A 14953-nucleotide genomic window follows, 5' to 3' on the forward strand; every position below is an offset into this window, starting at 1 on the left:
TAAAAATATTTATTTAATCTGGCCTTTTTCAGAAGTTTGCTGGCCCGTAGTCAAGCCTATTTAAGAAGTGACAGGAACTAAATAATAACTACTAACAGTTATTTACTGCCAGGCACTGCTCTAAGCACTTTATGTAAATTATACAATATCTTCCCAGCTACTCCATGAGGCAGACTATTATCCCCATTTCACTGATGAGAAAGCTAAGGCACAGGGAACTGAGGTAACTTGCCCTAAGTTACTAGGCTAGAATTAGGGCAGAGACAGAACCTGAACGTGGAGCCTTTGCGCTTAACCATTCCACCAGAAACTAACATTAGATAGTTGAGGCCTGACTGTATCATTACCTGAGCGACTGAAGGATGGCATTCATGAAACACGTGTTCCCCAAATTCCGAAGGCCCGTGGCACAAATGGTAGTGGTGCTGCCCTGTAAAATGGAACGAGAGGCGGCCTTCAGTAATGCCAAGAGAAGGCCAAGTGTTTCCGACATCAAAGGGCAAAGGCCTGTATTTGAAACTCTAGCATCAAGCCAGGTTGGAATCAATCCTTTTCAGTCCAATGAATATTTCAAATTCTCTTTCTACTCTCTGTATAAGTGTCTGGATATTTTTAGAAGGCTGTTTCTGATCCTAGGACTGCTCTAAATGGAAACTTAATAGGAAATCAGCTTTAATAAGTACTATGGAGTACATGATGTAAAAACCAGGAAGGTCCTTAAAAGAAATAAGTTTAAGACTTCATGCCTTTATTATTGTTGTTATTTAGTCACTAAGTCGTGTCTGACTCTTTTGTGACCCCATGGACTGTAGCCTGCCAGGCTTCTCTATCCATGGGATTCTCCAGGCAAGAATATTGGAGAGGGTTGCCATTTCCTTCTTCGGGGAATGTTCCTGACCCAGGAATCAAACCCGAACCTCCTGTATTAGCAGGTGGATTCTTTACCACTGAGCCGCTTGGGAAGCCCTAACACCTTCATAAGACTACTAAAGCTACTACCAAGTGGAAAAAATATAACTAAGGAACAAAACTTACCATAACTTCAGACCCACAGGATCTACAGTAGGGACCTTTACCAGAAGGAAGCAAGGATCTCTGGGACCCTATGCAAAAGGGTAACAAGGTACACGACGAGGCCTTAAGAACAAATGCTCGCTAAGGTACTGGAGCACGGTAGTAATCCTGACAGAAGGCAGGCACTGACAGACTCGCCGGGGTATTTAGTCACATCGAGAGTCGTTAGTAGCAGTGGCAAACACTTTGTAAAATATTCCAAATACAAGACATACGTTTATAAAAGTTCATAAGGGGATAACATTAATGTTACAGTTGTAATCAGTGAGTAGACCCAACCAATTCTTGTATTTGAATCAATTTTAACTACTTACATTTACTTTTAGTAACTTGCTGTTCAGTGAGGAGTTTTCCAAAAGTTTTCTTTTCCTATGCCTGTCAGCTGTGAAAGCTGAGCTATTAAAACACAAACAGACAGTCAAGAGGATATTCCTACATACAGACCACCCCGCAGGACAGAGAGCAAACGTGGCCGTGCTAAGCTCTGAGGGTGCAGCCCCGGCTGACTGAGTAGCCAGGCCAGGGAGGGACCCATGAGGCTGCTGTGGCCCACCAGTACTTCAAGTACTGAGGAGCTCCACTTCCCCTGGAAATCCCCACTGCTCCTCCAGCAGGGTGGGACTAGAATCTGCCACCTCCGGGCACTTCCCAGAGAAGCTGGCCAGGTAGAGGTGGTCTCTGAGACGGTCCCTCTCCCCCACCACTCTGTCTACCGATGGTGAATCTCCCAACGAGAGAATACACACACCACATAAAAAAGGAAAACCCTGGTCTGACACGATTATGCTGACATTTAACATCAACTCTCAAATACTCTCTTTCTTTCTTAATTTTGTAAAAGTATCCTCTTTTGTTCTTATGTTGTAACGGATGAGCACATAATCTGAGTCTGTGGAATGATAAATACATTCGAGGCACACAGGCATACACCAATTCCTTTGATTCATCCATGCTACGAAGCCTGTTGTAAAACAGACCCTAAACAGCACATAAATTCTGAATTAAAATTATTTAAATTTTTCACAGTGAAAGACAGATCTTGTTTGAAATTTATCAGAAAATAATTCCTATCTTCAAAGGGTCACTTTAAAATGATGTATCAGGGAACTAATCCAAAGGAAGTAAAAGTTAGTATTATTAAACAACACAGACTTTTAAGTCTACCAACACTTCCCCATCTTCCAAAATTCATCAGGCTAATCCAAAGAAAATATGTAATTATTTTTCTTTCCAGAATTTCCACATGAACTGCCTTGAGAGCAGCAGATCTGGTGACAGTCAGCTGCTTCAAATCTAAAAATATTCTTAAAAATGTCTTCAGAACTCTATGTGCCTCTCATACACTGGTGACAACAAGGTAAGAAGTGATCAACCCCATATGTAGTATGAAAGAGAAAGTGCCTTGAAAGTGAAAGTAGCTCAGTCATGTCAGGCTCTTTGTGACCCCATGGACTATATATATAGTCCGTGGAATTCTACAGGCCAGCATACTGGAGTGGGTAGCCTTCCCCTTCTCCAGGGGATCTTCCCAACCCAGGGATCAAACCCAGGTCTCCCGTGTTACAGGCAGATTCTTCACCAGCTGAGCCATAAGGGAAGCCCATATGTAGCATAATGTCAAGTTATTCCTTCACAAATTCTGTGAGGAAAGAAGTTGAGTCACAAGCACAGTGACAATGCCTAATAGCTAAGTTTTATTCAACCTATACAAATAAAGTCTTTAGCTTTCTAAAATATGTTATTAAATTTTACCATTGGTGATTCTCAAAATGGCAGAATCCTTTAGATCCATGCTATTTAACAAGGTAGTCGCTCACTACATGTGACTAGTAAATTTAAATTAATTCAACTTAAATAAAACATAGAATCCAGCTCCTCGTCACGCTGGCTCATTTTCAAGTGCTCCACAGGCACACATGGCCAGTGGCTACACAGTGTGATTATACAAGGTTTCTGGTGCACAGTGCTGCTCTAGAGACAGGCTGGACAGCTGACAGTAGAACTGAAATGCAGTCATGGATCTTCCAGTGTAGCTTCCAGCATAGATTAAAGGCTGTGTTTGAGAAACATCAAAATAAACTTAGATAATGTTTCTCAACACAGAAGAAGGGTTGCAAGGTACATTTTTCAGTGGGGCCAAGGAGAAGTGGAGACAAGGTAATCTGTGACACCTTTTACCTCATGAAGTGGTCATTGGAAATAAAAGATTTGAAAGCTGCTTATATAAAAGCATGCAGGTTCTTGAAAGTCCTGTTCTCTCTCTGACTTAATTCTGATGAATTTCTCATTGAGATGATAGTCTTTTCTCAAGAGAAAACTCTAGGTGGCAGGGAGAAATAATTTGGTAGCTACCTCCTTCTATAACAAAGAATCAGGTTACTAAGATCTTTACAATGATGTCATCACACCAGAGAGTGATATTACAAAAACTACTGCAGGAATCTCCTACTTCACAGTTACTTGTGACAATTTCAGACCAAACTCAATAGTCTAGATCTGTGTGTCTACAGCTGTGTCTCTAATCCTAGACAGGGCTCCTGCTGCTCTGTTCAAATTAAGAGAAGGGAGGAAGCACTTTGAAAAGTGAGGTGCCCCGACAGTAAAGCCAAAGCATACTTAAACCCAAAGTGTTCTAATTAGTTTAGATTTTAAAGAAATCGTTTCCTCCCCTTTCAGCTTATAATCTATTTAGTCAGAAATATGCGGAGAGACTTTGGTTAACCAAAGCTAGACAGTGTTTAACTTAGAGAACTCAGGTCATTCTCTATCACCTCACAATTTAAAAATACCCTACTGGCTTTACGTGTAAGTTTGCTAAAGGACTCCCACTTCTGGCATGTTCTCACAATGTCATTTATACATCAACTGTCAAAATAAATTAGATGGCACTGATGATAGGGAGATTTATACGGATTTCACCTGAGTCAGCAATCATTCCAGGACCATGCTTCCATCCACTGCAGCACCAAAGATGCTGCCACTGGGGCTTCTGTTTACTGCTTGAATTTTGGGTCCAGTGAATTGTATCTGACTAACCTATTTGGCTTCAGTAGGGAAAAAAAAAAAAAACTATTCACAGTAGTTTAATTTCTTTATGATGACAAAGCATTTCACAGTTTCCTATACTTTCGAGTGGTAAATACTGGTCCTAACAAAAAAGAAAAAGAAGAAACTAGGATCTTCTGCTATCATATAGATGCAAAGTAAACAATAATATAATTCAACCTATTTTCCCTTAAAAATTATACATAAATTTCAGAGCTTCTAAGAAGACCTCATTAATACACTGAATAAGGATTTTCTAATATTTCAGGTAACCCTATAATGATTTTGGATCATTTTCTGCCCTTCTCTTGCACTAGCTAGCAAAACTCCCTTTGCAAATAAACTGAGGAACTTATACGATGGTGGGTAGTAACTGAAAAACAGGCTCTGGAGCTCTTGGATACAGTTTATGACAAATACTAAATGAAATAAATGCTGAGTTATGATCACTGACTATTTTCATACACTTAACTGCAAAGTTTATTTTGCTCACAGTTCAGTCACACTAAAAACATTGAGTGTGATGAGGTTATGGAACTCATCAACAAAAAATCCCACTCAGAAATTCTGAAAGACCCCTCAACCCCATTTCATCCCTTCTTTCCCAAGGTCTATTACTTACTTTTCCAAGTTCTGTAAGTGTTCTCTGACTTTCTGTACCAGTCCCAGCTTGGTATCATTAACCACAAAATCATCACAGCGATAACTGCAAGGAAAATATTAATCAGTGTGTGTAAAGAGCTTGAGGAAACCACAGTAATGAAATCACTAAAACCATGCTGCCAAGATGGTCACGTGGCTCTGCAAGCAGTTACAGTCGGCAGTGAGTTCAAAGAGGACTTAGAATCCACACTGGAATGTTTTTAAAGAGCCTTTTTAAAAAGCCACGTAGGCAATGAACACTAGTTTCTTTTCACATTTTTATTCAAAAGCTCTTCAATTCCTCTTCTAAAATCAAATAGGCTGCGACATGTGTTATATTCCTTTTAGTGGTGCATTATACATGGAAAATGAAATACAAAGCACCAATTCTATTCATGTAGCATGAAGCCTAAAGCTTTAATGTGATCCCTCCCAACTCAAATTAATGGGGAGAAGAGATGTAAGAGAAAAACAGGAAAAAGATAATTAAGCTGTAGGGATATTTGAATAAAAAACTAAAAGCTATACATTTTACACACCGGCCAAGCTCCTCTGTCCATGAAATTTTTCAGGCAAGAATACTGGAGTGGGTTGCCATTCCCTTCTCCAGGGAATCTTTCCGACCCAGGGATAGAACCTGGGTCTCCTACATTGCAGGCAGATTCTTTACCGTTTCAGCCACCAGGGAAGCCCTTTTTACACATAATTTAATTTAAATTAAACTGAGAAGAATGAATCTTTTCATTCTGCAATGTTAGAAAACAAAAGTATAAAACAGTGGCTATGTCTTGCAGGAAACAAACGCTTTGATGAAAGACGTTTAAGATGTTCTTTAGAACTGATATTGTGTGTGTGTGTGTTAGCAAGTCAATAAGCAAATAAGATAAGGAATAAGACATAATAAACTCTAACTTGTACATTAGCATTCAATCTTTTTCCTGGAATATGGCCAATTTTAACTAAAACAACTTACAAGCTAGTACCAAAATATTCTTTTGAACTGTAGCTTTGTATAAAACCACTTATTAAAACTACCAAAGAATAATGACAATAACAATGCCATTCTTCTGAGCAAAATTTTGAATGCCTAGCAATTAGTAAAAATTAGGTCAAATCTAGCACAATCCAAAAACTATTTCTTACATACCTGTAACCAGTCTATTCAAAAATTGTAAAGAGGATGGGGGAAAGTAATTTGTTTAAAAAAAGATTACACACAAAAACATGGCTTGTGTCTCTTAGTCACAATTTACACATATGTAATTATTTAACAAGCCCCTCCCCCCAAATCTGACTATCTAATGCTGTCAATCAAGAGTCTCTAATATTCTCCAAGCTCCCATGGTCAATCCTTAACATTTCTACTAATAGCAAAAGCTACCATTCACATCCCAGACTGTTTCTCTATGATCAAAGCCATCAGCAATGGGAAGGAAATAATTCTTTATTGGTTTTATAACAAATACATAAAGCAATTAAATTCATGGCAAGTTTCAGTCCCTTGCTTCTCAGCATAAATGTTAAGAGGGTAAGGTCTACTCTCTAAATCTGGGATTACGGCACTTGGTTCCTCTGTGAATCCCAGGCATGCACTAGAGCATGAAATTGTATTGTTACCCTAATTCCTGCTTACATTTTCATTTTAGATTGGCATAAACATATACATGCACTTTGGTTAAAAGAATTACCTAGTGTTCAAAACAAAAACAACTCCAAATGCTACTGTTCATCTGGGGAATGAAGTCTAAGAGCAAATTTAGATGGCCTTTCACATATTTACACGCTGCTAGTCTATCTAATTGAAAAGTGAACCCCTTAACTTTCACACACACAAAAAATGGTTGCTTTGTTTAAAGAAACAAATTGCTTTAAATTACATGAAATAATGGATTTTTTTCATATTAAAGTAATTCTTTTTGGTGTGACATGAATTCAGCCTTTAGCGTTTATTAAAGGAACATTTTCATATATCGAAATACAGATTTATTTATAGCTTTGCTCCATTCTGAACTAATCTGCCTTAATTGGGTCTATTTACTTCATCTCTTTGACCGTTCAGCATTAAAGTGAGTAAGCTGCTCTAGGCTCTAGAGCTGTGCTAATGTGGCACAGCTATTTTTCTGTTACTTTTCTATGCACTAATGAAGCAATGTAAAGTGCTTATTTCAATATTTCATGCAGAAAGCAGCAGTTACAGTGATACCCACATAAACCGTAATTGGTAGCTAAATTGAAATATTTATTTTAATTATAATACAATTAAATTATTTTTCTGGCTCAAAAACTAAGAATGAAAAAAAAATTTTAACTTCCAAATTAAGGCGCGCTAATGAGGTAGAATCGAGTGTAATTTTACTAAGAATGGCAATTATGATTTAACACAGCTGAGCCAAATTAATAAGCTGCGTATAAAAAAGTTTTAAGATAATAGACAGTGTTGAGTCATTTTCAGCAAATGCATAGTAATTTAACAATAAGCTGCCTCTCTACCGTCAAAATATAATCAATGAACTCTGTCACAATGAAATCAGAATGAAATGTGTAACAAAATGATTTCTCACTGACTGTAGGGAGTTGAGCTTATAATTCTGGCAAGCTACAAAACAGCCTGAATTCTTGCTCAAGAAAGAAAACCATTTTCAGATGGAGAGATGAAACATTAAATTATTATCTCAGTTAAGGGAATTATGTTTTAAAATTTGAGAGAAAGATCACAAAAGATATTTTACAAAAAGTGGAAGATCTTCAGTTGATTCACCAAGAACTGATTCAACATTTGAAGACTATAAATACTTTTATTTTTAGCTTTAGTTAAGTTTTACAAGAGACAGTGGCCAGTGAATACTTAGGGTACATTTTGTCTCAAATGACTTCCAAATTGAAATGTCCTCGTCTACTTGCAACCTTAAAAGCAATCAAATTCATGCTGTAAATATCTTTTAATCTTTTACATCTGTCACTTTCAGCTAGATAGGAAAAAGCTACTTTCTATCAACACAAAGGTGGGATCAAAACCCCAGATTTACTGGAATTAATTCCCTTATTCGATTCACTTCACATTAACATACTGAAAATATTTGTGCTCTGAAGTAGACTGTATCATGGGTGCAGTTATTAAAATAATGCAGTTACTAAAACTGTTCAGTATACATGTACAAATGCTCTGACTCATCACCAGTGGAACTGTTATAAGAGACAGAAGATAATGAATTTAATGACTACATGCTCTTTGCCAACATTCACTGCTTGAGTCATGGCAGATTTTACAAAGGTTTACTGTTCTGTTAACTCTAATTCAAGATTTTCTTGAATCAAAAGGAACACCTGCCAATATTCAACGTAAGAGAAAACATCAGCCCGTGACTTACATTTTTTTTACCTATCGCACAGTGCACATGCAGGAGCTAAATTTAAAGATCCAAGGAGAGAGAAAAAGCTTGTTTGTGACACAGCTAGACAAGTATGAGTATCTACGTTAAAATTTAAACTATTCATACTACAAATTAATAATGGTTTTACACATTTCAACATGAGCAAATATGCAAGAGATTTTAAGTGCAATAGCATTATTTAAGTTGGCTCTAATAGCTACAAGAAAAATTGAAGAATGCTTTGTTGACATGAATAAATTTAGAGCTGATTTTCAGTTTATATAATGGCCCTTTGAATTTGATATTGATAACACTGAGTTGTTACAAGAGTGAGTGGATTTACCTAAAAGATACAGTTTTGAAACCAATATGCTTTTGCTTCAGAGTCAATTATTCTAAAAAAAAGATGTCAGTCCTGTCAATACAGATGTCAAGTATTAAAGAAAATGGGGGGGTTTGGGGGTACTTTATTGGAAAAAATTTTAATAGTGTTTGGAATCTACATTTTCAATGGCAACTCTTATGACTAAATACAGATCAAGAATTTCTGATGAAAAGTTAGCATCTGAATGGAAATGCGCTGTATGTGTAAAATATCACACTGGATTCTGAAGGTTTCATATTTCAAAAAAAGATACAAACTATCTCTAATAATTCTACATGGATTACCATGTTGACATGCTAATACTGGGTTGGCCAAAAAGTTCATTCAGGTTTTTCCGTACCATCTTAGAGGTTCAATAAATGCAAGACCTTACGACAAAACCAGAACAAACTTTCTGGCCACCCAATATTTTGGATAACCAGGTTAAATAAAATATACAATTTAAATGAATTAACCTGTTTGTCTTTGCTTTTTTATTGTAGCTACTAGAAAATTTTATATTACATACATGATGAATTATTTCTCTTGGACAGGACTGGCCTAGAAAATATCTAAGCTACTGGCTGCTCTGCTATTCTATAATACCACCCTTGTCATAAAGAGGTAGGAAGTATAACTTCAATGAAGTAGAAGAAATCAATTTGATTTTGGCTGAATTTGGTCTCACTGTCTTAAAAGATATTAGGTTTTCACAACTTATTTCCAACAGTAGATTTTAGAAATTCTTACAGTCACTAAGAAGGACATTTACTTCTAGGCTTCTAACTTTCGTCCTGTCTGAATTCATCATGCTATACGAGCATTATCTGATGACGATGATGAAAGGAAAGCACCTGCTTCCACAGGTCGAAACTTCCAGGGGCGCCTGGCATGTGGTACAGGGTCAGTAAATGTCAGCTTCCTCCCATTGTGTGACCAGGGCTGCCTTGTAACACACCCTTCTCTAGCTGCCCCCATTCCCAGAGGTCAAAAGAAAATAAGTAACAAAAGTAGGAAATAAATAAGAATTTAAATGCTGTCTGGTGCCTTAGCCTTGAGTTGAGACACTGCTTTCAAACTGGAAACTCTCTCATTAGTACTGGTATTTAAAAGTCCCAAGACAAACAGAAGAATTTAAAGTAAACAAGTTCTAAGCATCTCTTCCTGGTTTGCAATTATGTTGAAGGTATTAGGTCAGAATTATGCTTGCCTCTAACACCTGAAAAAAAATGAGCCACCATTCTTGGTTTTCCCTCCAAGGAGATTACACCAGAATATGAAGGACAAAGGAGTACATAACTTGTAGGCTGTGTTCCAGAGCTTCTTGACTGGGCATCGGAAACTTGGAAGGCATGTCCTATTTTTAATAAATATTGTTATAAAATATGGCTAAATGTCTTAAGGTGAAAATACACCTGGGGCCCAAAATGTAACTGAAATAATATAAAAAGTTGTTCGTTCTTCTTTCTACTGAGAAATTGGAGCTGAGGCACAGGTTTTGACATTTCTTCATTCATATAAATAGGACTTCATGTGTCTAACAAACAAAAGTCAGGAACTATCTGTATTACATAACCAACTTTTAGGCTATTGAATTAATACTAAAGCAAGTTTAAATTTCGTGATTTCAGGCGATTCTTCAAGTAAAGATAGGCTAGACCTCTACTAGACTACTTGTCTGATACAGAGAACATTTACTTCTGTATTTACTGAGAAGAAAGAAATGCTTAAGAAAATTGAAGTAAACTGGACACTAAAGACAAAAAATAATACTTAAGAAATCGTATTAGACATGTTAGAGATGTTAGATAAGAAAATGAGTTATAAAAAGGCAAGGAAGGAGGATTCTTATCTTTCTCTACTTATAACACCTCAAGACAAAGTATACTATCACCTCAGCTATGTAAAAATTAGTCTTAACCCAAATTCCTTGAACCAAACATGATGCTAGTTTTAAAGTATTTTAAACCAATAGTTAGTAAACTCATTAAATGTAGAGTAGGGTATTATATACATACTGTTCTTCAAAGCAGAAGATATACAAATAATTTTACTACCTTGTACCAGGTAGCAGGTAAATTTTCATAAGAAATACCAATTATTTACACTATTAAATAACTTGGTAAAAAAAATGGATAATATCATAACTAATTACAAATTCTGCTACTCTAATAGAAAAAAAAAAAAATCACTTCATGGCAAATAGATGAGGAAGCAATGGAAACAGTGACAGACTATTTTCTGGGGCTCCAAAATCACTGCAGATGGTGACTGCAGCCATGAAATTAAAAGACGCTTGCTCCTTGGAAGGAAAGTTATGACCAACCTAGACAGCACATTAAAAAGCAGCAGACATTGCTTTGCCAACAAAGGTCTGTCTAGTCAAAGCTGTGATTTTTCCAGTAGCCAAGTATGGATATGACAGTTGGACTATAAAGAAAGCTGTGCACCGAAGAATTGATGCTTTTGAACTGTGGTGTTGGAGAAGACTCTTCAGAGTCCCTTGGACTGCAAGGAGATCCAAGCAGTCCATCCTAAAGGAAATCTCTTCGCGACCCCATGGACTGCAGCCTACCAGGCTCCTCTGTCCATGGGATTTTCCAGGCAAGAGTACTGGAGTGGGTTGCCATTGCCTACTCCAAAGGAAATCAGTCCTGAATATTCATTGGAAGGACTGATGCTGAAGCTGAAACTCCAATACTTTGGCCACCTGATGCAAAGAACTGACTCATTGGAAAAGACACTGATGCTGGGAAAGATTGAAGGCAGGAGGAGAAGGGGACGTCAGAGGATGAGATGGTTGGATGGCATCACCGACTCAATGGACATGAGTTTGAGTAAACTCTGGGAGTTGGTGATGGACAGGGAGGCCTGGCGTGCTGCAGTCCATGGGGTTGCAAAGAGTCGGACACAACTGAGCGACTAAACTGAATTGAATAGCAAAACTGTCCAATTTCTTCATTACAATGATTTCTTACACATACATTTTCAGATTTTTATTTTTTTCTAATTTCTAGCATTTAATCATACCTAATCCTTTTCTATTTTTATTTCTATAACCTCCCCCAAACCCACCTTTTTCCTCCTCTATCTCAACTAATCCTATCCTTTGGCTATTTCCTTTCATATAATATTTGTCCCTGCCCTATCTAAGTACAATTACAGTCAAATCCATAAATGGCTGTAGCTGAATTAAGCTGTAGTATTTGATGGTCCTGCAATGTCGACCTTACCTAAATTTTCTTCTCTCTCATCTTTCCATCACAATCTTCCCTTTCACTTCAGGGTTACCTTCTTTACGCTTAGATTTCAGCTTTCATTCCACACATCAACCACCCCCTTACCCTCCCTCATTTCCATGTAGGACACCATTCAGTGTTTAATGGCAAAAAATACTCCTTACTTGGTCATCCCCGTCTGTACTTTATTTCCCCATTCTCCAAAAATTAAAACATGCAGCATGGCCCAATCATTTTCTCATCCTAACCTTTAATATGGGTTTACCTCCTTTCAAAAATTTTAATTTTAGAAATACTTGTTTCCTTCCTATTTTCACCCTGCACCTCATGCCCCCTCTAATTATAAAGGCAAAACACAGGTCCATTAAGGCAAAATCTTCCAAATTATTTTCAATGGCTTCTAATGAGATTTAAAAATTAGCCACAAAACTGAGCATCTACCACCCACAACACACTTACACATGGCTGTCCTAATAAGAAATGTAAGGAAATCTAAATTAATATATGTACAGTATAAAAAATTTTAGAAGAATGAGCTAGAGATGAAAGAAACTTTTAAAATGTCTTGCTATTCATATGTTTAATACTTTTGTTAAACCAAAGTACAATATATACATAGGATGCGGTTAGACATTAATGATAATGGATATAAATTCGTATCTCACACAGTCTCGTAAACTTTTTGTCCTATTTATCATATCTGATTGAAAGTGAAGGGGAAAAGTGTTAGTCTCTCAGCTGTGTCCGACTCTTTGCGACCTCATGGACAGTGGCCTGAAAGGCTCCTCTGTCCATGGGATTCTCCAGGCAAGAACATTGGAGTGGGTTGCCATTTCCTTCTCCAGGGGATCTTCCCAACCCAGGGGTCAAACCCGAGTCTCCTGCATTGCAGGCAGATTCTTAACCACTCAGCCACAGGGGAAGTCCTAATCAAATCTGATTAGTCTGTGTTTTTATTTAGGTAGCCAACATTTTTATTTTGTAATGTGTTTGATGAGATCAAAGTAGGAGTGTAGTATGTCAGCTTGCCTTTTCCTTTTGTGTTAGTATTTATGTTACTATCATTACTGTTTTCATCTTGAAGGATTTTTCCTCATAAAAATCTTTCCAAATGTTTATCCACTTGATGAGGGTTGATTTTCGGTCAAGTAAAGCAAATCCATGTAACTGGGCAGACAAAAAAACACAGCAGCATACTGCACAAGGCTAATAAAAGTGAACAAGGGTGAGGCCACCACACATGCAGCTGATTCAGGACACCCTGTGTGTAGCTCATGACAGAACCATCTAGTCCACAGACCGCTGACAGTAGGTATATAAAATATTTGCCAAAGATTTTTTCAAAAGTCTGTCATTTTCTTCCCATATGTTCCAGCACATTGTTTTAGAGACTACTGCACTAAAAACTAGACTCCTAACATAGAGCTGGTTAGTTCTCAATATTTACTTACTGAATAAAAGCAACATATCTGCTACTCTGATTTTTTGGGATGTTGTTCACATTATGTTCGAGGATCATCATGTTCATCAGTTCCTGTCTCCAGAGAAAATTTTTGAAGGCAAAAACTTAAGGGGGAAAGAAACTGTTTATAATGCCAAATCTTCTTCAAAAAGGATCTATAGCTTTGCTTTGGTGTCTTTCTTTAATACACTTATTCCTAGATTTAGTTTGTAATTTTTGTCCTATGTTGAATGTTTTTTTGTTTGGTCATTTCCATTTTTAACTAATGAAGAGAAACCTGTTAGTTTTTGTATATTTATTCATGTATCACCATTTCAAAATTAATTATTAATTCCACTTGTTTTCTACTAAAGTCTCCCTGAGTTCTCTGGGCATTAAACAATTTGAAAGCAGAAATAACTTGTTCTTTTCCAAATTTATACCAATTATTTACTTATTCTGTCTTATTTCAATGACTAGAACTGCAAAAGCAATGTTTAATAACAGTGGTGATGATGTAAGTGATGACTGGAAGTATTTGTCTTGTTTCTGATGTTAATGGAAACAGCTTTAGTATTTCGTCAATTTGCATATGATACTTGCTTTCTTCTGGGGGGACCATCATATTTTAATAGCTTCCTTTTATTTCACTCTTACTAGTTTTAAGAATTAGAAATTGTTTATAAATGTACTTTTGCTTCTAATGATACAATAATCTGGGATTGCCTTTAAAAATGAATGTGTTGGCAGACTTGTGAAATTGACTCAGTAATTACATATTTTTCTTTTTGACACATCTTCCTGGGTTAGACTGGCTTTGAGTTATACTTATTTACAACTGACATTTTCTTTTTGGAGCTTCTATCAGATTTTTGTCTTACGATTTTGAAAGTTTCATAGTATTAGTATACTCAATGTTAAATTTTAATAGTTAGAGGCTACACTATCTGATACAGTAGCTACCAGATACATGTTGCAATTTAAACATCATTAAAATAAAATAGAACATTCAACTTCTCAGTCCCACCAGCCACTTTTAATTGTTCAACTGCTACCATATTATATGACACAGATGTCACGCCCAAAACAAAGAAAAATCTCTTTCTCAGCTTTAAAATTCTACAGCTTTCTCCATTCCTGTTGTTAGTGCTATTGAAGCTATCCAAGTCACAAGGTTCCACATCATATTCTTGAAGTACTAACAAACTTCCCAGACCAAACCAATCTTCACTCTGATCAAATGAACCTGATTTTTTTTTTTTAAGCAACAGTAGAGAAACAAGTCCTTTAACCTACTGGCTATACAGCAATCTTTATATAGTAAGTCGTGTATAATACTAAAACAAAGAAAACAAAAAACTTTTATGCAAAAAGTACCCCTCAAGAAAGAGCAATGACAAATCGATCATTAAGTTTTAAATTATTTTTCATCCCTTGTGTAACAGATACCATAATGTGATGTCTAGAGCAAACTTTGACCTCCAGCTTTATTATAAATGACAGAGTTTCGGAGAGCAAACCACAAAACAAACAAAGCTGATATTCCAAAGACTTCATCTCAAATCAAGAAAAGTTAAATCCAAAGAACTCTTTAGAAAACAAGCTTATTTTTAAATTCTCTTTTATTCAATTCTAATGCACTGCCATCAACTAAGCCAGTTTTGGAAAACTAGAAGAATACCTGCAGAGAAAACCCATTTCCTTTGTTAAAAGCAGACAAGAACTAGATTAAGAGCCTTTTGTTTTCAGACCATGTGTTAAAGTTTCTTTTTAATAA

General features: G+C 36.5%; 1 protein-coding gene across 13 annotated transcripts in view; it reads right to left on the reverse strand.

The window, feature by feature from the left end:
* Positions 1–14953, reverse strand: part of USP3 (ubiquitin specific peptidase 3) — a 156623-nt gene that overhangs the window by 48808 nt on the left and 92862 nt on the right. For all 13 annotated transcript variants that reach the window (XM_081507469.1, XM_081507473.1, XM_081507477.1 and 10 more), the window contains 3 exons: positions 4742–4825; positions 1389–1470; positions 348–430 (listed from right to left, as the gene is read on the reverse strand). In XM_081507469.1, coding sequence (XP_081363595.1) covers positions 348–430; positions 1389–1470; positions 4742–4825 — 249 coding nt within the window. The remainder of the gene's footprint in view (positions 1–347; positions 431–1388; positions 1471–4741; positions 4826–14953) is intronic.

The sequence above is a fragment of the Giraffa tippelskirchi genome, chromosome 7 (genome assembly GCF_054371585.1).
Source record: "Giraffa tippelskirchi isolate mGirTip1 chromosome 7, T2T-mGirTip1v1.2.pri, whole genome shotgun sequence".
In the NCBI taxonomy this organism is placed as follows: domain Eukaryota; kingdom Metazoa; phylum Chordata; class Mammalia; order Artiodactyla; family Giraffidae; genus Giraffa; species Giraffa tippelskirchi.